Source organism: Trichoplusia ni, chromosome 18 (assembly GCF_003590095.1).
Source record: "Trichoplusia ni isolate ovarian cell line Hi5 chromosome 18, tn1, whole genome shotgun sequence".
In the NCBI taxonomy this organism is placed as follows: domain Eukaryota; kingdom Metazoa; phylum Arthropoda; class Insecta; order Lepidoptera; family Noctuidae; genus Trichoplusia; species Trichoplusia ni.
Window position 1 is genome coordinate 7,967,097 of NC_039495.1, and position 21,976 is coordinate 7,989,072.

At 36.4% G+C, this 21,976-nt stretch overlaps 1 protein-coding gene across 1 annotated transcript in view; it reads left to right on the forward strand.

Moving 5' to 3' along the window:
• Positions 1-21,976, forward strand: part of LOC113502875 (fatty acid synthase-like) — a 49,152-nt gene that overhangs the window by 19,089 nt on the left and 8,087 nt on the right. The window contains exons 14-36 of the mRNA XM_026884611.1: positions 1,340-1,488; positions 3,267-3,451; positions 3,691-3,810; positions 5,442-5,551; positions 5,972-6,162; positions 6,508-6,677; positions 7,838-8,101; positions 11,758-11,878; positions 12,214-12,504; positions 12,761-13,204; positions 13,317-13,487; positions 13,783-13,913; positions 14,222-14,372; positions 14,727-14,898; positions 15,222-15,334; positions 16,862-17,023; positions 17,354-17,482; positions 17,882-17,961; positions 18,210-18,365; positions 18,706-18,957; positions 19,573-19,726; positions 20,965-21,169; positions 21,561-21,711. Coding sequence (XP_026740412.1) covers positions 1,340-1,488; positions 3,267-3,451; positions 3,691-3,810; positions 5,442-5,551; positions 5,972-6,162; positions 6,508-6,677; positions 7,838-8,101; positions 11,758-11,878; positions 12,214-12,504; positions 12,761-13,204; positions 13,317-13,487; positions 13,783-13,913; positions 14,222-14,372; positions 14,727-14,898; positions 15,222-15,334; positions 16,862-17,023; positions 17,354-17,482; positions 17,882-17,961; positions 18,210-18,365; positions 18,706-18,957; positions 19,573-19,726; positions 20,965-21,169; positions 21,561-21,711 — 4,072 coding nt within the window. The remainder of the gene's footprint in view (positions 1-1,339; positions 1,489-3,266; positions 3,452-3,690; positions 3,811-5,441; positions 5,552-5,971; positions 6,163-6,507; positions 6,678-7,837; positions 8,102-11,757; positions 11,879-12,213; positions 12,505-12,760; positions 13,205-13,316; positions 13,488-13,782; positions 13,914-14,221; positions 14,373-14,726; positions 14,899-15,221; positions 15,335-16,861; positions 17,024-17,353; positions 17,483-17,881; positions 17,962-18,209; positions 18,366-18,705; positions 18,958-19,572; positions 19,727-20,964; positions 21,170-21,560; positions 21,712-21,976) is intronic.

Sequence of the window (21,976 nt, forward strand, 5' to 3'; positions counted from 1 at the left end):
GGTGATAAGAATACCAGCGGTGCAATTAAAAATAGTGGCAAAAAAGAAAACCAAGGATACATTTTGATTTTTAAAGTAAATTTTTTCTGTAAAATATTTTTTATAACATTTTTTATAGTAGGTAACTTAGGTTCTATATTGTGTATACTGGATAAATATTACTATAAGTAAAATTAATAGAATCAGATAGTATAATTAAAATATAAAATTGTATTTATGAGTTGCGTGAATATTCTTACAAAAGGAACGAAAATCACAAATATGAAATAATATCACTATTGTACTGAGTCTGCAAATGAAAAGGCTGAATAAGGAAAAGTTTATTTAATTGTAAATATTTGCATTCTCGTAATACGATCTGATGGCCGAATAATTATAGGAAAAGTCAAACTACTGCCTTTATTATTAAAGAAAACCTTTTGATTAATTGAAGATAGGAAACGTCGGAAAATATTAAATAATTTCATAAATAGGTTGAGTAACTCGATGCTTTGATTCAAATTTAATTTGTTACTAAGATTCCACTCAGAGTCCAAAGTTATTTTCAACTTAAAATAATTTAATCTACAGCCTGTATTGTATTCGAAAGTTGCAAATAAATAAGTTTCTTCTAAATAAATGTTCAGTGTCTTTTAAAACAATTTTGGAAATTCAATTTCCTGTCTACACTTTCAATAGGGCTTTAAAGGAATAATTAGAATGTTTGTTTTAAATAGAATCCTTTTCACCTTTATTCAGTAATTATGGAGATAAGGACAGGTTTCTTTTGTTCAAAAGGTTAACGATCTAGATGCCTACTACCTAGAGAAGTAAGTCTGATACAGTTGTAAAACCGAAATAGCGTACTAGACGGTATATAGCCGCGTCTCACATACACAACAACAATATTCGTATGAGAGTTAGTAATAGGACCCTGACTCTTCAATCTCTAATTCGAAGATGACAGACCCGTCTAAATAACGTGACTTATCGAAACGAAATGTTATCTGCATTTACTTATTGACGTTAATAGTAGAAGCGTCATTAGTATGCTGGTATTTGGATGGCAACAATTTTTTTTTTTGTAACTGTCTCGAAGTTTAATGTATAATATTTATATAGAGATAATATTTAGATATTTTTCATTTGTTCCGCAAACTTAAATTGAATACAATGAATCAAACTTACGCGTGACGTCATGATTGTGTATAAATTCTATGAAATCTTTACGTCACCCTCTCTTAAACTTTAAAGCGTTTATCTTTAATTAATCTCATCAATTATCTAACTGTGGGAGGAAATAGACTTTTACTTTTTATACCCAGTCGTCATCCCTATTGACATATTTCTGTTGTTTTAGGTCCAACTCTATTGAAATACCTGAAGCAAGTGATCACGTCCCCCAAAGCTCGTTCCGAAAAGTGGGTGTCGACCTCCGTGCCACAGGCACAGTGGAAGGACGCCAAGGCTGAGCTGTCCTCAGCCGAATACCACACCAACAACTTATTGGTACGTAGTATGATTACTAACAAGAACTATCTCAGCAGGGTGTTGCTAAATATTTTTTTTTTACTAAAACAAGCAGACACATTTCGAGAATAACGTTCGAACTTGTCTTGTACACTATTTGCATTTAGTTACAATGTATGTAGGGGAGCGCGGGGCTGGTTTTAACGGGGGTAGGTATTAACAAGCTTATTACCGCCAAACGCGAAGTGTCAAAAATATGAGACTCGGTTTAGAATACCCTTTATACACAGCCGAACGTGTCCTGACTAGTCATTGTTCGACGGGTCGTCGCTAATGATAGTTGTGCACAGGACCCTCGTATTTACAGGTAAACGAACTTTTCGTACTTCGTAATAAATTGATTTAAGATTTATTTATTCGCTAAATTGAATCAAAATTTATCCTAAATGAATCTCTATTCTATTCACTTTAAAACTATTATAATTGGTTTTAATTATTTCTATTAGATTATTTTCTGTAATTGATGAAGTATAAAAAGTGACCTCGGGGCTAAAATTAACAGATTGAGCGGGGTAAGTATTAACATGTTAATACTTACCCCATATGTACACGGAGAAAAAAATATTCTCAGATTATTAAGGATGACAGTGAAGAAGATACCTGCTGCTGTTTAGTTTGCGCCGAGTCTTATAATGACGATACATCTGGACTTGACTGGATACAATATATTTTATGCAAAGGATGGGCTCACATCACATGTATTAAGGGTGATATCAGAAAATACATATGCCTCAACTGTTTCTCAGATGATTCTGATTAATTTTTGACAAAAACAAACTAGACAGGAACATATTTGCTGTCTACTTTTAAGTACAAATTAGATGAAGATCATTCAAACTAGTTTAACTTAAAGACTGTCTGATGGGTAAAAAATATTAATGAACGCTGTGAGACTTGTTGATAAATGTAGATTTAAATACTTTTTTGTTTAAAGTAACTCATTGAGATTCCTTAAAACTGTTGATACCAAAAACTTTATGTGACTGATTACGTAATACTTAATTGTTATGTTTAAACTATTTTAACAAATGTTTGAAGGCTTAAAAGCTCTAATACTCAGTAGATATGGTGGTTAATTAGTATTGATTTATAAAAACTTTAAAGAGTGTTGATTATGTAATGTTTAGTAACTTTAAATCGTTCAGGTTAAATTGTGTGTTAACTTGTTTAGGATTAAAATACATATATGTATAACTATACATCTATAATAAAACATTTTTATGTGTGTAAATGATGTTTTATTAAAGAATTTCATAAAAAAATTGTCTCTGTTAATAATTGCCCCTTACGTTAATACGTACCCCAGCTCCGTTAATATTTGCCCCAAATGCGGGGCATGTATTAACAAATGACTTTCTTGGTTTTCACAGCTCTTTTTCTGAAAGCACTTACATACCGGATGTATTTTGATACTAATATCATAGCTGAATAACCAAAGCATGTTTTCAATAAAAAATTAAAGTAAAAAGTTCATTATCAAAGAAAATATAAACTATAATACAAAATTTGTTAGTACCAGCCCCGCTCTCCCCTACCTAAAAGTTCATATGGCATGGTCCAACACCATCTAGTCTAGTAATCTATAATATTGCATTGTGAATAAACCAACTGACTATTTCTAAACATACATATTATAAATGAAATTACACCACAATACAGACCAAATTATCGTGGTCTTCACTAGACCAACGGCGAGTCTACTTATTCTCTGAGCGTTTTTCTAGCTCTGATCAGTTTTTCCTCTTGTACCTACACAGAGCCCGGTCCTGTTCGAGGAGACAGCTCGCCTGATCCACCACAACGCCATCACCATCGAGATCGCTCCCCACGGCCTCCTCCAGGCCATCCTGCGCCGCTCCCTGAAGAAGGACGTCATCAACATCGCCCTCACTCAGCGCAACCACAAGGACAACGTACAAGTTCTGTTCACCGCTTTCGGAAAGTGAGTATTTGTTTAAACGAATCCCGATCTAAGAAATTTGTAATCTCTAGCTTCCTAAGTGCTTTACACCACAACAAACGGCGCAACAAACTCCACAACAATTATACAGCTCTGCAGATATTATATAGGTATATTTTATCAAAATGTATGACTGCTATAACAAGACGGTTCAAACAAACACAAACTTAACATTATTTAAATTATATGCCAACAGTAACTAACGTTATATTTTTGTACAGGTTGTACGAGTCCGGTCTGAACCCGCACCTTGCCAACATTTACCCGCACATACCTTTCCCCGTGTCACAGGGAACACCTATGCTCGCTCATCTGGTTGAATGGGAGCACAGTGAAGATTGGTAAGGAATATTTTTTTATTATTTTATATTGTACACAAAACAGTTAAAAAAAAACACGAAATAACTAAAAAGATATGTAAGAAAGACAAGTCTATCAGCAGACCCACAAGGAAGAAGTAGATTGATGTCGACAGTCAATAACTTTTAAATGTAATTAGTTAGTTTTTTCGCGACTCACATTAGAACTAATATTGGAATTGAAAACTTAACACCGTTCTCTACACAAATGACGAAGTTCCATTTCCACAAGTTACTTTCGACAACATTTCTGCTACCATCGAAAACTTTTGAAATTCAAATTCAAGTCTTATTCAAGCCATCAACACATACTCCAAGCCAGCCCCAATAAGCCACATCGGAACGCAGCCAAAACTTCAAATGCAATAAAGAGCGTCGTATATTAATTGCTAACCATCATTCAAGTCGCCACAAACAAATTGCTCGAGTGTGATCTATAGTGGGCACTTTGTACATTGACTTCAATATACTAGGACGTTAGCGAAAACATTTTTCAAAGAGAGCTGTGACCAGTTTCATTTTTACCATGATTGATGAGAACGTTGCTGCAATGCGGTTTTGGCTAGAAATTAATGGCATTTTGAAGCGAATTCGGGAACTGTTTCCTTTAGAATGAAATGGCATGATTCTTTTGCTGTTGTGTTGATTTTAATGGATGATGAACGAGATTTTTTTTTAAGAAATTGATTATATTGTAATTTGAAATTTTCGTACCCTCGAAAGTTGTATTATCATAATATTGTTTCATTCATTTCATTATTTCAATTAAAAAATCACTGAGCTAAATTTGATGAAATCATTATGGGACCAAATGAAAGCATTTCTCAAAACAAACCAAATCGCTTCACCCAGTCTGAATTTCTGTAGTTACAAACAAAATACATTGTTTTTGAAGTTAGACATTCATACTTAAGTAATCATCTTTGTCATAACAAGTTCCTCCGTGTTTCGGAAGGCAGGTTAAATTGTGGATCCCGGCTGTTATTCCTACATCTTTGACAGTCGTTAGAGGTAGTCAGAAGCTTGAAAAGTCTGACAACCAGTCTAACCAAGGGGTATCGTGTTGCCCAGGTAACTGCTTTGAGGAGGTCAGATAGGCAGTCGCTCCTTGTAAAACACTGGTACTTAGGTGAAAACGGTTAGACTGGTAGCCGACCCCAAGATAGTTGGGAAAAGGCTAGGACGATGGATGACTTAAGCAATTTGTTCCGATCCCAAATGGACTCTCAGTATACTCGATAAAATTTGGACCGAAGAGCAACAAGAAACATGAGTAAATAACAATACCCGTATGTTTGTTCCAAGAACTAAGCAATCTTGAAACCTAGACAGATCTCGGTATAACAAATTTGAACCTTATTGTAAATACAACTGAATATTAAATGGAAATTAATAGTTTCCGAATTGAGAATAAATTAGTTTTGGGAATCGTTTATGTAAATATTAAGTGGTAGAACTTTAGATTATTTCAGACATGAAATAGGAGTCTAAAACAGAATATAAAAGTCGATATAATTATATTGTCTATCGAAAAATAAAGAGCGCTCTTTGGACGCCGTAGAAGTTCCTATCAATTTTTTTTTGTCTTTTTTTGATAAACCCTTTTCTTTCAGGTATGTAACATCATACAAGGCTCAAGAGAAGATGAAGTCTGGTGAGAGGACCGTCAGGATGTCCATTGTGGATGAAGACTGTGAATACCTGGCTGGGCACGTCGTTGACAGTAAGTATAGTTTGCGGAAATAATGCTTACCCTTTGTCGTTCTCTCAATTCCGTATCGAGAAAAATTTAATTTATGCCGGGTTGGCGATCTGACATTTCAATCCAGACTGAAATCCAGGTTTCCCTACGATACTTCCCTTCATCGTTCGATGTGTTACGTTAACTAACAAAGTACATATCACTTTGAGAAAGTCACATTTATACTTTGCCTGCGTTTCAGTCCAAGCTATACCTCGTGCATACAAATCCATGAATAGAACTGCATGACCCCGACAACACCAAGACACCATCTACGTGTCGTAATGTTGTAATGTTATGAACCGTGAAATCGTTTTGAGTCGAATTTCACGAACATTCTTGTCTAAAAATCTCTCCTCGATAAATGTTAGCCGCCATTAAAACATTTCATTTTTTCTTCAGGCCGTAATCTGTACCCCGCCACCGGCTACCTGGTCTTAGTATGGGAGACCCTCGGTATGATGATGGGAGAGCTCTACACTGAGGTCTCCGTTGTCTTCGAGAACGTCAGGTTCCAGAGAGCCACCAACATTCCCAAGGACGGCAACTTGGAGTTCATCATCATGATCCAAAAGGGCAGTGGTAACTTTGAGGTAATGTATTTTTCGTCATTACTTTGAATATGATGTTTTTTTTCTAATCAATAATCCTACGAGATTGCTTTATCTGTTATAGGAAAAAGGCTATTCCTAACTTTTTTATATTCATATTATTTATTTGCATTACATATCCATACTTTTTAAATCTCTGAAGCGACTGACAGAACGAAGTTCCTCTTGAGGCTGAAACAAGCTTCTATGTACTGTAAAAACGATCATTTGCTGGAATTTTTATTTATTTTCACAATCATTGTCTTTATTTGCGTATCTTTAAATTGCATTTGCCTGTATAACCATCTATCTTTCCATTTGTAAACTTATTATGTACGTTTCCAATAGATCGTAGAGAGCGGTACTTCCATTGTGACTGGTCGCATCTACGCCAAGAAGAACGTCGGCCAAGACTACCGAGTGTTGCCAAACTTACCCGAAGTGAGCGGCCCCAACATCAAGCACATGCTCACCAAGGACTTCTATAAGGAACTGCGTCTTAGAGGATACCAATACAGGTAACATTATTGATATTATGACTTCTTTGAGGAAGATGAATAAATATTCACTCGTATTTGTTAGAGTTCGTACTGTGGTTGGACTGCTGAGGTAAAGGTTGGCTCAAAACTAGGCCAATGTATTTCTGTATGTGATTTTTAGCAAGTGATAATTAATATCACTTGCTAAAAATTTGAAAAGTGTTTAAGGTTGTCAAGTCCTCGCTCGTTGTGAAATCTCCGACACTAGGTTGTGCATAAACCATACGAAAAGGTACAGACTCGATTGGACCACCAACTAGTTTAGGCCCAACCTTGAGCAATGGCAAAGTCACATTGAATGATTGGAGAAAATATTATGAATCTAGCAAAAAAAGATAATGCGAAATCCTATAAGAATCTGGAAACACAATTCAGAATTAGCCAAAAGTTGCAAAATTAAGAAAAAATACCTTTACTTGCAAATTAAATCTGTTAAATTAAATCTATCGTCTAAAAAGTAAATGAGCAAAGAAAACATCAGATCAAACGCAAAACCAAGGTAGATCTAAACAGACTCATTTTATATTAATCCTAATTTTTTTTGGCTTTTCAATGTTCAAGGCAAGAAAAGCCGCAGCGACGTTCTTTCAAATTTTGAAATTCAAATTCAGTTTGAAACATGAAATATCTTTTAAGTCATAACGTTTATTTTAAATTTAGATCTTAAAGGTATACAGTTAAAATAAGTAATGAGGGCTAGCTTTTTATTTTAAATGTATGTTTGAATTTGAGCTAAATTATGTTTGGATTTAGCGAAAATTATGACTAAAATTACTTTTATTATCGCTAAACAACAGATAATTAAAAAGGCGTTTCTAAAATTCTAGGCGAACGTTAAGAAAACGCTAGAACGCTAAAAAGTTACGTTTTAAGTATCAATTTACAGAAGCTGAACAAGTTATCTTATCTGCGATCCTGCCCAAAATATAAAAAAATACCGTTTTTAGATTTTTCTTCTATTTCCTGTTTAATATTTTTCTTTAAAAGCTTTTAAACTAAGGCTTCGGTCAGTTACAATATTATTTGCTCTACATACTGATCACCCTCTGGCAGACCTCAGGCATTAAGTCCACCAATATTAAACTTTTTTCTTAGAATTATAATTAAAAAGACTTTAATCACAATTCCTCGTTCTCCAGTGGCCTCTTCCGCGGTGTTCTCGGCTGCAACGTCGAGGGTACCCGCGGCCGTCTCTCCTGGGTCAACAACTGGGTCACCTTCATGGACTGCATGCTGCAGATGAAGATCATCGGAGGAGACACCAGAGGACTCTTCGTCCCCACCAGAATCGAGAAGCTCTCCATCGATGCCAACATGCATTACAACGCTATCTCCAAGATGAACCCTGATTCCACCAAGAATTCCTTCGAGATCAGGGTGTACCCACATGTTGATGTTATCAGGTAAGTCTTGAGACCTTTATTGGCGTTTTTATACATATTATTAATGTTCCATACCAAAAATGTAAAAACGTCGTGTAAAGTCCGTCGGTTATATCTCATTTACCATGTTAGCCGGATAGTTGACATTTTCATGACGGATAGCCGAGTGGTTGAGGTCACCACGACAAACCTAATGAGCGCGACCGCGACGCGTCGTGAGTTCGACCCCGCGTAGTGCAAGAATTTATGTAAACCACAAATGCTTGTCCTGAGTCTGGGTGTCTTTGTGCATGTAACTTTAATATTTATGAAACCCCTCGCGACAAAAAGATTAAACTTGATGCAGGAGTAGCTTTTTTCAAATAAAACAAAACATATTATTATTATAAAAAAAAACATAGTTGGGAAAAGGCTAGGCTGTTGATGATTATAAAAAAGAAACAACAAATTATCATGATCGAAATTCAATAACAGTTGTTATAGTCATCAATTTGTTAGGTGATAAATAAATTGGTAGATAGCCGCACTCAAATATCTTTTATGAGTCACATAGTTATTTACCTAGAAATTCACATTTTGTAACAATTCTGTATCGAAAACAACAAATAAACTAAGCTAAAATGGGCAAAAATATTTGTATTGGCTACAATTAACCCCAAATTAACTCAGAAATTACGAAATTATTTAAAGAACATCAAAGTTTAATAGTTTCATTGTTAAAATGGTTAGTCGGGATAGACAATGATAGAAGTTAACATTAGATTTAATTTATTTATTTACTGTAAGTTATTTACGCACTAATTTAGTTTATACCTTTACATTCAAAAGGTTTAGAATAAACATTTCTGAAATCAACCAAAATGAAATTAAAAGACGTAAATTACTACTGCACAGCAAATGCTGATAAAGAAGAAAAAAAAATTAATTGACACTTGTCACCAAAAAGTTCTGCCTAAAACTGCCCGAAACTTTAAATTAATATAATCCAATGAAGAGAAAATTGCTTGCATCCTTAAAATGTTTCCTGCACTCGTTAACTTGATAAATACGTAGTAATTTTCATAGCCCTTGGGTTCGAGTAATTACCTTTCGCCTCTCGACAACACTTAATTAATTACATACTAAATCAACCTTTTATTGGGCAATTGTTGAAGGCATTCGGGTCCATTCATTCTTTCATTAACACTTTTATATACTATATACTCACGCCAAGTTCCTGAAAATCGAATCAATTTGGTGTCAGATCTGATCTTGATTTTAATTGGTATTCTTTTTCTTCCTCTAGAAATGCCTCTCCAAATAGTGAAGGTCATCAAGCAGCTTAAATTGGATGATTATTAAATAGAATGAGATGAGATATCAGCGTATTTCTCTAAATGCCCATATTTTTCAGGGACGGCTAGGTAGGTGTTCATAAAGATAAATTGCTTTAGAGTGGGGCTTGTGACGTGACGAATTCGCAAATTTTTTAAACAGTAATGACGTAATGTGATCAATTTAATCATTAAGTTACTGAAAGACATTAAAAAAATATTGTCTTTATGCCTATTATTTAGAAATGCTACCAAAGTATAGGACAAAAAGGATCCTACCGTCAACTCGCAAGTAACTAAGCGGGGTGATCCAAGCCCGTCTCTTCTCTTTACAAGATACCTTCGACCTTCGTAAACACAGTCTCATAAGTATTGTAAAACGTAAGCCCATGTTCCTCCACAAATGTACGGATGAAATGTTGAAAACGAAAGCATCGCCATAAATATTACTATCACGTACAAATTCTTCACGAGTTGCTTACCAAACCTCTCTCATGGGATGAAAAAATTAAATATTTACAAACGTAGGTAAAGTTTTGAATTTAGACAGTAAATTGTTCTAGAAAATACCTTGCTCCCAGAAGACTTTAAAATTTCACGACTAATATTCGGGTATTTAAATATTTGTATCTGTAGACTTTCAAACTTATGAATTTAATATGTAAGATTCTTGTTACACGATTCAACACATGTCGCAAATCGAAAATGATTCCACGTAGACATCGGGATAAAACTATTATAATTATCTGTTAATCCTGGTTATAAACTATCTGCGTACCAAGTTTCGTCTTAATCCGTTCAATGGTATTTGCTTGAAAGAGGAACAAAATTCCATACATCCATACTTAGAATCTTTCGCGTTTATAATGTTAATAGGATCTAAGTACGTCCGTTGATAGGTACGCATCATTGTAGACTAATATAGTTGGGTATTGGAGATTTAGGTTGACCCGTACGTTGAACTTAGGGCTTTTAGGCTTAGCAACAGGATTAGTATTTAGTCAATTGTTGTTGCTTGCTTAAGTTCGACATTTCGACGACTTTTCACCCAACAACTGGTCGATCTCAATTTAAGACACTGTCTATTACTTCATCAGAAAACTTATTGCGAAAAAAGTGCATAAAACACCATAAATAATTTAATATTTAGGTATCAGCATCCTACCTCTATCATGGTACCCCAATAACTTAACACAAAATTTTCGCAAATTTACACTAAAATAACATATTGAAACCCCATAAAATATGTATAATTTACCAAAATTTCCTAACTATTACACAAATACACACAAATTTAGGACTGGGTAATATAATAAACGGTTTACAAACATTTTAACATTTATAATTTAGTTATGAGCTCAGCAAGGGCCATGGATACCACACGATTTATAACAATTACGTGAGGGGATTCCAAGATGCAAATAACTTTGGAAGTAATCCTTTTTAGCGATGATAAAATGTACCTCAAGTTTTATAAACAAACTAGCTGTTGCCCGCGACTTCGTTCGTGTGGTTAGAAAATATAAGTTATGATTTATACCTGCCCTATTTTTTTTCACATTTTCCATTGTATCTTCGCTCCTTTTAGTCGCAGCGTGATGGTTTATAGCCTAAAGCCTTCCTCGATGAATGGTCTATTCAACACAAAAATAATTTTTCAATTTGGACCAGTTCCTGAGATTAGCGCGTTCAAACAAACAAACAAACAAACAAACAAACTCTTCAGCTTTATATATTTGTATAGATAAAACGGGGTTTAACGCTACAAGCCTTGCTTTGTTCCAACCCCTATAGGTAGTAATTTCTTCTTCAGTTATTTCTCAGTATTTTGCAATTCATTTTAAAATATTCGCTAAGATTCCTTGTCAAGTCCTTATTTTTTCTGGACTTTGTCAGCATTTTCTGTTGTCAGAATTTCTTTTTTACTTTGTAGCGTTACACTGTTACTGAGACACCTCTCTTTCTCTGTCCGTCCGTCTTTTACAATGCAGTATCCAATGCTCCGTAATGGCTATACATTTATTTTTACGTATATATTGCCTCTAAAATAAAAACCAAACATTGAAGTTAAATACGGACGTTCGTATACATCAAATGTACATGCACCAATCATAGGATAGTAAAATGTAACCAAATATAGATTTCGATTACTCCTAGTATTGAAATTAACCGCGAATTTGTTGGTTTCCAACTGATTGAGTTTGTTCTAACCCAATGTAATACAAAAGTAATATTTAGTGCAACATGACCTCATTTCATTGCACACGCTACCTTATTACATAGTCGTAAAGTTGAAATTCGTACATTAATCAAGTCTAAATTTATTTTCGTTGGATGGTGTTCTAATTTTGTCTTTTTTTCAAGGGCCGGTGGTGTCGAGATCCGTGGTCTTCACGCCACTCCTATCACTAAGAGATTGCCTCTTGGTGTGCCTGTTCTTGAGAAGAACGAGTTTATCGCCAACTTTGGAAAGTCCAAGATGAAGGTGATTTTTTTTTATGCTTCATAGTTTAATCTTATAAGAATGATGCATTGAAAACGATAATGGTTTAAGAGAAAATGTCTTTTAATGACAAAATAGAGAATGATTGTTTGTCTTAGTTAGTGTACGAGTAATAGATACTAGCGAATATTTTAGTGCTACCTAATGTTATATGTAACAAAAAGTTAAGACATCACTCTGCCGATAGTGTGAAGATAAAGAAATTAAAGAATGTAATAAAAGGAAAAAATGCAGAACAGCAAGAAGAAAAATATTGCAAATTGCAAAATAGACTTCACAAAAAATATCCAAATTCTAAAACTATTATTTCTCATCAGGTTGAAGACATTCTTCGCGCGAACATCCAACTGATCCTAGAGAACATACAGACTTACAAAGTCAAGAGCATCGAGTTAGTTGACGAGGAGTACAAGAAGAACGACTTACAGCCTGTGTTGGAACAAGTCGGCGATGTGCTTGGAGACCTGCCGCTGGTACAGGCTGAGCTGGTGGTGATTTCTGAGGAAGCCATCGAAATGCCTTCCAACATAATCGTTGAGAACAAGAAGCTGGCTGGTGAAAGCAACACGGTTCTGTTCATAGGTGCCAACCTTTTGGGCAGGCCTGAGGTAAGATTTTAATATTCCATGATCAAAAACAATGTGTGAGATTTATTTTTCGAATCACAATGTGCCAGTGAAAGTGTCTGAATATCTACTCAGAAATAGTAATAGTCGTCAATAAACGATAAAAGAGTAAACTCCTAGTTTTTGATAACAAAATCTCATGTGCCATGTAGTTCCAACTTAATAACATTTTGCGTTATTTCAATAAAGCATCAGCGATCGATACTATGCAACTAAACCTTTGTTATTCAACTAACAGGTTCTCCAACAAGCCGTGGCAACTCTCAAGGACAAAGCCTTCATCATCAGTCGCGAGACTGAACGTCCAGACCCCAAGGCGTACTCCGGAAAGTTCGACATCATCACGATTTACGACACCGGCGTTGAATACATGGTCCTCTTCAGGAAACGCGTTGGTGCCCGCCCAGCGAAGTTCGTACGAATTGTCGCCGCCGACCTCACCTTCGCATGGATCGACAAAGTCAAGGAAGAGATCAAAGAAGGGCACAAAGTGGTCCTTTACACCCAAGATGAGCCCATCAACGGTCTTCTAGGTCTCGTCAACTGTTTGAGGAAGGAGCCTGGTGGTGAGATTGTGTACGGACTACTCATTTCTGACCCCTCTGCTCCTCCGTTCAACCCTGACTTGGAGTTCTATGAAGAACAGCTGGACAAGGATTTGGCTCTCAATGTCTACCAAGATGTAAGTACCTATGCATAATATTTGTTTTGATTTCTCCGAACAATGGGTAATCTGATCACAATTTTGGAGACTCAAACGGAAATGTTAAATTAATTCAATTTTCATTCCTTAGGGTCAATGGGGTACTTACCGCCATCTTCTTCTTGGAGATTTGGACACGGTTCGCGCAAACCACGCCTTCGTGAACACCTTGACCATCGGAGACCTGTCCTCACTGAGTTGGTTAGAAGGACCCATCAGGGAGAACCACCAGTTCCAGGACCCTGAGAAGGTGTTGATCAACGTAAGTATCTTCAAATTTATTATTGCAGTTAAACTATTTTTTATTCGGATTCGATTAGGGGACTGACTTTTATCATCTTCACTCCGAAATGAACTTTTTACAGTTTAGTTTTCTTTAGTGACGTAGTCATCTTTCAAAAGCCGTGATCATTGATTAGGTCAAAAAAAACTGCCGTTTTGCTACTTGGCAGTAATAACGGCCAGATTAAGTGTATTCTCTTTGTAAAAAACACTAGGCAGATGATGATAATTTTAGCAATCACTATAACATTTTTTCTTGAACCATCTCCCACCAGGTATACTGCGCCGCCTTGAACTTCCGTGACGTCATGACGGCCACCGGTCGTGTCACAGTAGACGCTGTCGCTAGAGGACGTCTTGCGCAGGAATGCGTGCAAGGTTTCGAGATTGTCGGCAAGACGCCCAAGTAAGTAGTCCATTGTATTTTTGAATTTTTTAACTGCGAATACAGCAAACTGCCCTAAATCACAAAATACGATAGCGTCATGGAAACTACTTTTGATTCTATTTTGTTTTAACTTCATAATTAAAAATATGTTGCGACTGATCTGTTAACCCCACAGAGTAAATTACATTACATTTAATGTAATGTAATGTTACAGTACATTTCAGCCAAAAATACTTTTGATGTTCCAGTCTAATAATTTTGTGAACCAACCTTTTTCCTTTAGGTACTTGTTTTTCTTGTGTACTAATTCCAAACTTCTTTTGCAGCGGTTCTCGTGTCATGGGTATGATTCGTAACCGTGGTATGACCAACTTGGCTGAGGGTGACAGAGCACTGCTGTGGGCCATCCCTGACGTATGGAGCTTCGAGGAAGCCGCTACCATCCCCGTGGCCTACGGAACTGTCTACTATTCCTTGGTAAGAGACTACTCTTAAAAGGGCATTGTATCATGCAAAATTTAGGGTACAGTCAGCTACAAAAGTCAATAAACTCTGAAAAACTTAGTATTTTCACCATAGGTAAAGTTTTTATCGTACTTTTTCACTGAAAACACGTAAGATACTTAACAACACACTTACTACGTAACACTAACAAGCATTGCATTGCTTAAAAGGTATCTTCAACAATTACCTGCTACAAGAAATAAATTAATTGAAGGTATTTTTTATGAGGTCTTGTAACTTCGCCATATAGAATTAACTTCATCAATTTAATAATCATCCAACGTCAAATCACCAGTAAAAATATTAACCTATTGACTACATCACCAGGTACTAGTCGGCCAGATCCAACGCGGTGAGTCCATCCTCATCCACGCCGGTTCCGGAGGTGTGGGTCAGGCCGCCATCAACGTGGCGCTGTTCTACGGGTGTGAGGTCTTCACCACCGTCGGTACCGCCGAGAAGAGGGCCTTCATCAAGAAGCTGTTCCCACAACTTAAAGGTACAGCTAGCACGTCGTATGTTTAGGGGTAACATCTAATCAACCTACTCACTCAATCTGTTGGTCCTGAAATTAATGCTTTATACTAAGCAGACACACCTCTCAATTCTATGATATGAGTATATCAGGAAAGATTTGACTAGTTTGAAACTCGAAACTTAGTTCTTTACGGCTGTTTTTATACCTAAACCGATTTGTACCACCTGACAAAATGCTGCTACACTCATTTCCTTAATTCTGATGTTTCCCAAATCTGAATTAATTATTTCATCACTTTTCTCACATTTACTAGAACAGTCACTTACCCAATCCCTTCATTCTAGACTCCCACATCGGCAACTCTCGTGACACTTCCTTCGAAGACATGATCAGACGCGAAACCAACGGCAAGGGAGTCGACCTCGTGCTCAACTCTCTGTCTGATGATAAGCTGCAGGTATGTGGTACTAGCTTTTGCCCGCGACTTCGTTCGCGTGGAACAGTGACTTCCGGCAGATTTTTGGTTTTACTCACATAGAACTACGTGCTAAATTGGTCTTGCGTTTTCTAGTCATTGAAAAAAATAGTTTAAAAACGAACTTAAACTAAAGAAATATTAAAATCTTTCCGAACTTAAGTTGAAAACTAACTTAAAACTAAAGAATAAAAAAAAAAACGAACTTATAACAATTTAAAAGAAATTATATTACAACCTATCCTATTTAACAACCAAGCTTAAAACTAAATAATTTAAAACGAACTTAGAATTACAGTTTTACTAAACAAAATAACTAAGTACTAATATTCGAGATCAAACCTACATCAAACAACGGAACCAATTTAGAATTTACGAAACAGGACTAATCCACATAAACGACCATACAACCGACAATACAATTATACCACGACGGTACCAAAGCGCTCGGCCGATACCCAACCAAATGCGTGTAACGAAACCATAGCGCGATCTATTTCGATCCCAACGCCATCTATCGACCATAGTGACAACTCGGATTATTTATCTATACTCCGTTCGGGCATTTTCTTTGTACTAAAAGTAGTATTATATTTTTTATATGTTATTTTATTATTTTTTTCATAAATTTTTACTATTTATTTACTTTTTTCCGATGAATTAAAACAACATGAACCGAACTCGTGTAACGATCGACACCATTGCGCGTAGTACTAATAGAATTATCTATACTCCGTTAGAGCATTTTCTTTGTAGTAAAACTTTTATTATATTAATATTATTTTTTTTACACCTTTTTACTGTTTATTTACATTTTTCTGATGGATTTTCCGATGAATTAAAACAATAACATGAACCGAACACGTGTAATGACACCATTGCGCGATTAACGCCATCTATCTACGGAGCATAGGAACAGCTCGACATTTGACCAATAGATGGCACTATTATATAGTATGTCCGTAATAAATTTTATTTTTTATTTTAATTTTTTGTAATAAAAACTATCCTATGTCCTTTCTCAAGTTTCAAACTATGTCTGTACCAAATTTCACACAAATCGGTTCAGTAGTTTAGGCGTGAAGAAAAGACAGACAGAAAGACAGACAGACAGACAGACAGAGTTACTTTCGCATTTATAATATTAGTTTGGATAAACACGTAGGGTGGGCTGAAAATTTTCTCGAAATTTTAAGTTAGGATTTTTTTCTCGGAGCGCACTAAGAGTACCTTGATAATAGTGGCAAATTTAAATTTAGATAGTACTTGTGATCAAAAATCGAAGAAACAGATTTATACGATTTTGGACTTCGGATTGGATGCAAATTCGTAACAACAATGTTTACAGAAACTTTGATGAAAAACATCTTATAAAAATACAACTTTAACATCTTAGATAATATCATCAATATTTCCCTAAACCATTTATTTTTATAACGACTCCTGCCCTTTTTACACTTGCCAAGTTCCCAAATGTCTTCACTTTATGACTTTACCTACCCCCAACAGGCGTCAGTAAGATGTCTCGCGTACCGCGGCCGCTTCCTCGAGATTGGAAAGTTCGACATCAGCAACAACACCTCCATCGGCATGTACTTCTTCCTCAAGGAGACCTCCTTCCACGGCATCATGTTGGACTACATCTTCGACCAGAGCTACGAGTTCAGAAAGGTGATATAACGAATTCGGTTTATTTATTTGTCTCTTTAATATTAAATACAAACTTGTATTTACAGATATATGGAAATACTCAAAGCGTTTCAATATTAGCGTGTTATAAGGGCGAATAGTTGTAGTTATAGTAGCTCAGTGAAGTTATTACACCATTTCCTGTATAAGTGCTATTTTCTTGACAATCTGGCCCCATCAGATTGTCTAAAAATACAATAAATAGATATTACTTGTACTTCTCACTTGACTACAGTGGTTGATTGATATTCATCATAAAAATATGTGATTATGTATTCATTTGTGGTTAATTATCTTAATTTCCTTTACTAGCGTCTGCAAGACTTGCTTCTGTCTGGTATCGACAACGGTGCCGTCAGGCCTTTGACTTACTGCACCTTCGAGGCCAACGAAATAGAATCTGCCTTCCGTTACATGGCGGCCGGCAAGCACATCGGAAAGGTACGTTTCTTCAATATTCTAATACATTTCAGCATTTTATTATATTACTTTCTTTATCGATCATCCCCAAAGCCATAAAATGGCATGTGGTAGGCCCAGACGGATGAGGAACTGGGAATCACTCGTCCTGGAGAGGTAAAGATGGAAAGAGGAGATAGTGGCCTTTACCCAGCAGTGATATAATAATAATGTATCGATCAAGTCAGCTTAGCGTGGCTTAGTGCTGCCTGGCACCTACTAATAACACTTCAATCCCCTGTACACCGTTTTTTGCGTCCATTTTTGTCGATGCACCTTTTTTGGTCCAGTAGTACGTCCATTCTAAACTAACACATCTACTTGTACGGCCTTTATAATTTAATTTTGGCAAAAAATCTTATTTCCTTTTCTCTTTGACAGGTCATCGTTAAGATCCGTGAGGAGGAGCGCAGTAACAAACCCGTCATACCAACCAGCTTCCCCATGGACGCTATACCTAGGTAAGATGGCGGCAGCAATCACCAAAGAATAGCTTGTGAGAGAAAAATGCCGCTTTACTCCGTGTAGAGCGCTAACATGTTTCCACAATAATGTGACTTTGCTTAGCTATTCTAAACTTAACAATTGAGTACTAACGTAGGCTGTCACTTTGAGGAGTATGAACCATTAACTAGCTAACGCGTAACCGTAGAAATGTTTGTCGTGACTAAAGTGTCTTTCTGTAAACTAATTTCTCTCATATCCTCAGGTACATCTGTAACGAGAACTACGTGTACGTGGTAGTGGGAGGTCTCGGCGGCTTCGGTCTGGAGCTGGCTGACTGGCTCATCATGAGAGGTGGCAAGAAGATCGTGCTCACTTCCCGCAGAGGAATCACCAACGGATACCAGTCATCCAGGCTGAGGTATGTGATGGAATTTAATCCTGGACTTTGCTGCAGGCTGTTAAATCAAAGTCTGCGCTCAAGCATAGAATTGTCAAAAAAAACTGGGTAGTTTATAAGAGTTTTTTTTCTCCACATCCCATAAGAGTTTGCCTAATTACACTTATGTATCTGAAAGCTGATGTATCTGATATATTTACACTTATGTATCTTATATATTTACCTTTATGAAATCAAACAGAAATTTCACGACGTGGTCCTGAAAGTAAACAATACGTCTCGTAAGTAAACATATTTCCAGATCAAAAGGCTATTTCAATAAAAAAATTCGAACCATCCCTAACCAAAATTTCATTCACAGGGCATGGGCATCATACGGTGCTGAAATCCAAATCTCGACTCACGACATTACAACCGAGTCTGGTTGTGAGGAGATGCTGAAGATGGCGAACTCCTTAGGTCAAGTCGCAGCCATCTTTAACCTGGCTGTAATCCTGAAGGACTCCATCTTCCAGAACCAAACGCCTGAAACCTTCAAGACATCATTCGCACCTAAGGCTTTGGCTACCATGCATTTAGATAAACTGTCCAGGAAGTTGTGCCCAGGCTTGAAGTAAGTTATAACTGCAATAGGCAGTATTAGTAGTGTTTGTATGTGATTGTATGTTTGTACCCTCTTCATGTTCAAACGGCTGAACTAATTCCGATGAATTATGTTTTCTTAAAATTATGTAGTACTTAGTAGTTTTTGATAAATTTCCTGATTGTTAAAGGGGCCTGCCCTTTCCGCTAATAAATTGTAGGTCCAAGAACATTTCCGTTCAAAGTCCGTTTGAATTATGATATTTGATTTATGAAACAAGTTTTGAGCACATTTCGCTCCGGGGGATCAATTACGTCATGGATAAGAAAATTGATTTACTGCACTCCATCACGCAAAGAGTTCCGTTTAACTATTTTAAACCGGACACAATAATTTACTACATGACACATAATTGTAGTGCACTACGACGTGTTGCCCAGGTAACTGGGTTGAGGAGGTCAGATAGGCAGTCGCTCCTTGTGAAGCACTGGTACTTAACTGAATCTGGTTAGAATGTAAACCGGCCCCGACATAGTTGTGAAAAGTCAAGAACGAAGACGATGATAGTATAAATGTTACTTTATTTTAATTTCTGAAAAACTGTTGAAAATTGGAAAAATAACCTAACTTATTTATCCACCTTAGGGACTTCGTGATCTTCTCATCCGTATCCTGTGGTCGCGGTAACGCTGGTCAGACCAACTACGGTCTCTCCAACTCCGTGATGGAGAGGATCTGTGAATGGAGGAAGAAGCTCGGACTCCCAGCCCTGGCTGTTCAATGGGGAGCTATTGGTGATGTAAGTATTCATTCAAAATAATTTGGATTTTAATGACATCAAATCATGTGAGCGTCTTTCCGTCACAATATTTATGTGTTAGACACTTGGGGGTGGTTGAGCTCGTGGCTAAACTACAACTGAACAAGCTGATCGATCACAGGTTAAGCTATGCTTCATACGGTCGGTCTGTGGATGGGTGACCATCAGTGTCATAACAAGTGACCCCAGTTATTTACAAATCTTTGACGCTAGAAAGTCTGAAAACCAGTTTTACTAAGTGGTATCGTGTTGTGCAGGTTAACTGGGTTGAGGAGGTCAGATTGGCTGTTGCTTTTTGTAAAGCACTGGTAAACACTGCTTGACTCTCGTCGTTCGGGAGAAATATTACTTAACATAACTTTAGTATTCTCTCGTACCAATAACGAAAACTATACCTACTCATTTTCGCAGCTCCAATATCTGTTATTCCAATTCGTTTATCATTAAATCCTGGAGAATAAATTCGCTGTCGGCCTTCAAAAATGTTTCAAAGAGCCGAATTTAATATGCTTTATTTTAATATTATATGGGGCGTTTAAAATTTACATTGTTTATGCTACTAACGACCAGCATGTGGTTGACTAAAATATTGTGGTATCACATCGTTTACATGCAAAATTTTCTCAAATGTAAATACATTTTCAGCACAAAATATAATTTAATGAGATGTTAGATGAAATTTTCATTATTCGGATTTTTTTTGGTTTATTTTTATAGCTGGGTTTTGTAGGATGTTTTTCTACATTTTATGCAGATTTTTCGTATTAAATTTTCACGAATTATTTGCTTCAACAAAGTTAAATAATGATTTCTTATTTTTATTTACATACATGAACATTTTTATTTCGGCTTTCGTCGATATTCTTGTATTTTTTGGATAGGATTTTACAAGAATGCATTACGAAGGTTTTGTTTTAAATAACAATGGAATCAAATCATTTACGAGGCATTACAAAGACTTTTGCCGATTCAATTGAACCTTAATCCTTGTCCAACTTCTAATCTAATCAATGGTCTGGTGGGAATCTAATAAAATCCCTCCTGGGATTTGAACCTACAACCTTTGACTTCTCAATCCAACTATTTTACTACTAGTCCATTACTATTTAGCTAGCGACGAGAATAACATAGTTTAAAGATTTCACAAGAACATCCAAAGTACACCTTCAGGACATAGACAGTCTGATCAAATACTGATGTTATCTCATATGTACCAGGTGGGTCTCGTAGCCGACATGCAGGATGACGACGTCCAGCTGGAGATCGGAGGCACCCTCCAACAGAGGATCTCATCCTGTCTGACAGCTCTCGACAAGTTCATGAAGCAAGACGCGGCTATCGTGTCCTCCATCGTGGTGGCGGAGAAGAAGGCGGGAGGCTCTGGCTGTGGAAACATTGTGGATGCTGTTGCGCAGATTATGGGTAAGTGTGGTTGGATATTGTGTTGTATGTTAAAACTATGGACTGTGGCAAGGTTTAGTTTTAAGAATTTATGAGAAAAGGGGATAGAATCAAATTTGGAGTGAATAAAGAAATTTCGAATGTGTTAGTGTGCGATACATTTTTAAATTTACTCGTTAATTAAAGAACAACATTTAAAACAATATTATTCACACAAAATGAATAAAGGTTAATAATAATCCACTCATATCAAATATTCAATAATTATTTAAAGTTATTGCTGACCAAATATTCAATCATTGTAAATGATTGTTAATATTTTTGTATGTAGCTAGTTGCTTCGTACAATTTAACGATCCTCAATAATCAAAACACAAGCCCGACATCTAATCATCTTAATCTGGTTCCTCAGGTATCAAGGACCTGAAGACAGTATCGCAGCAGGTGTCTCTCGCCGAGCTGGGTATGGACAGTATGATGGCGGTGGAGATCAAACAGACGCTCGAGCGAGAGTTCGAGATCTTCCTCACGGCGCAGGATATTAGGACATTGACCTTCGCCAGGTGAGGAACTATGTGAATAGACCATGATAGAAGAATGCGGACAGGTTTAAACCTTAGGAATTAAAACCGAGAGAAGACTATGGTACTTCTCTGACACCAAAATCAGAAGAAGGAGAGGACCATGGTTTCTAAGATTTTATGTGTGGATGAGATGCATTTAAGGGTGAAGCTAGGTGGAAACGTAAAAACGTTTCTTTTAACAATAGGGGCTTTTATTAAATGAGATTTAGGCAAATTTTATCATGCCCATCTAAAGCTCATGATA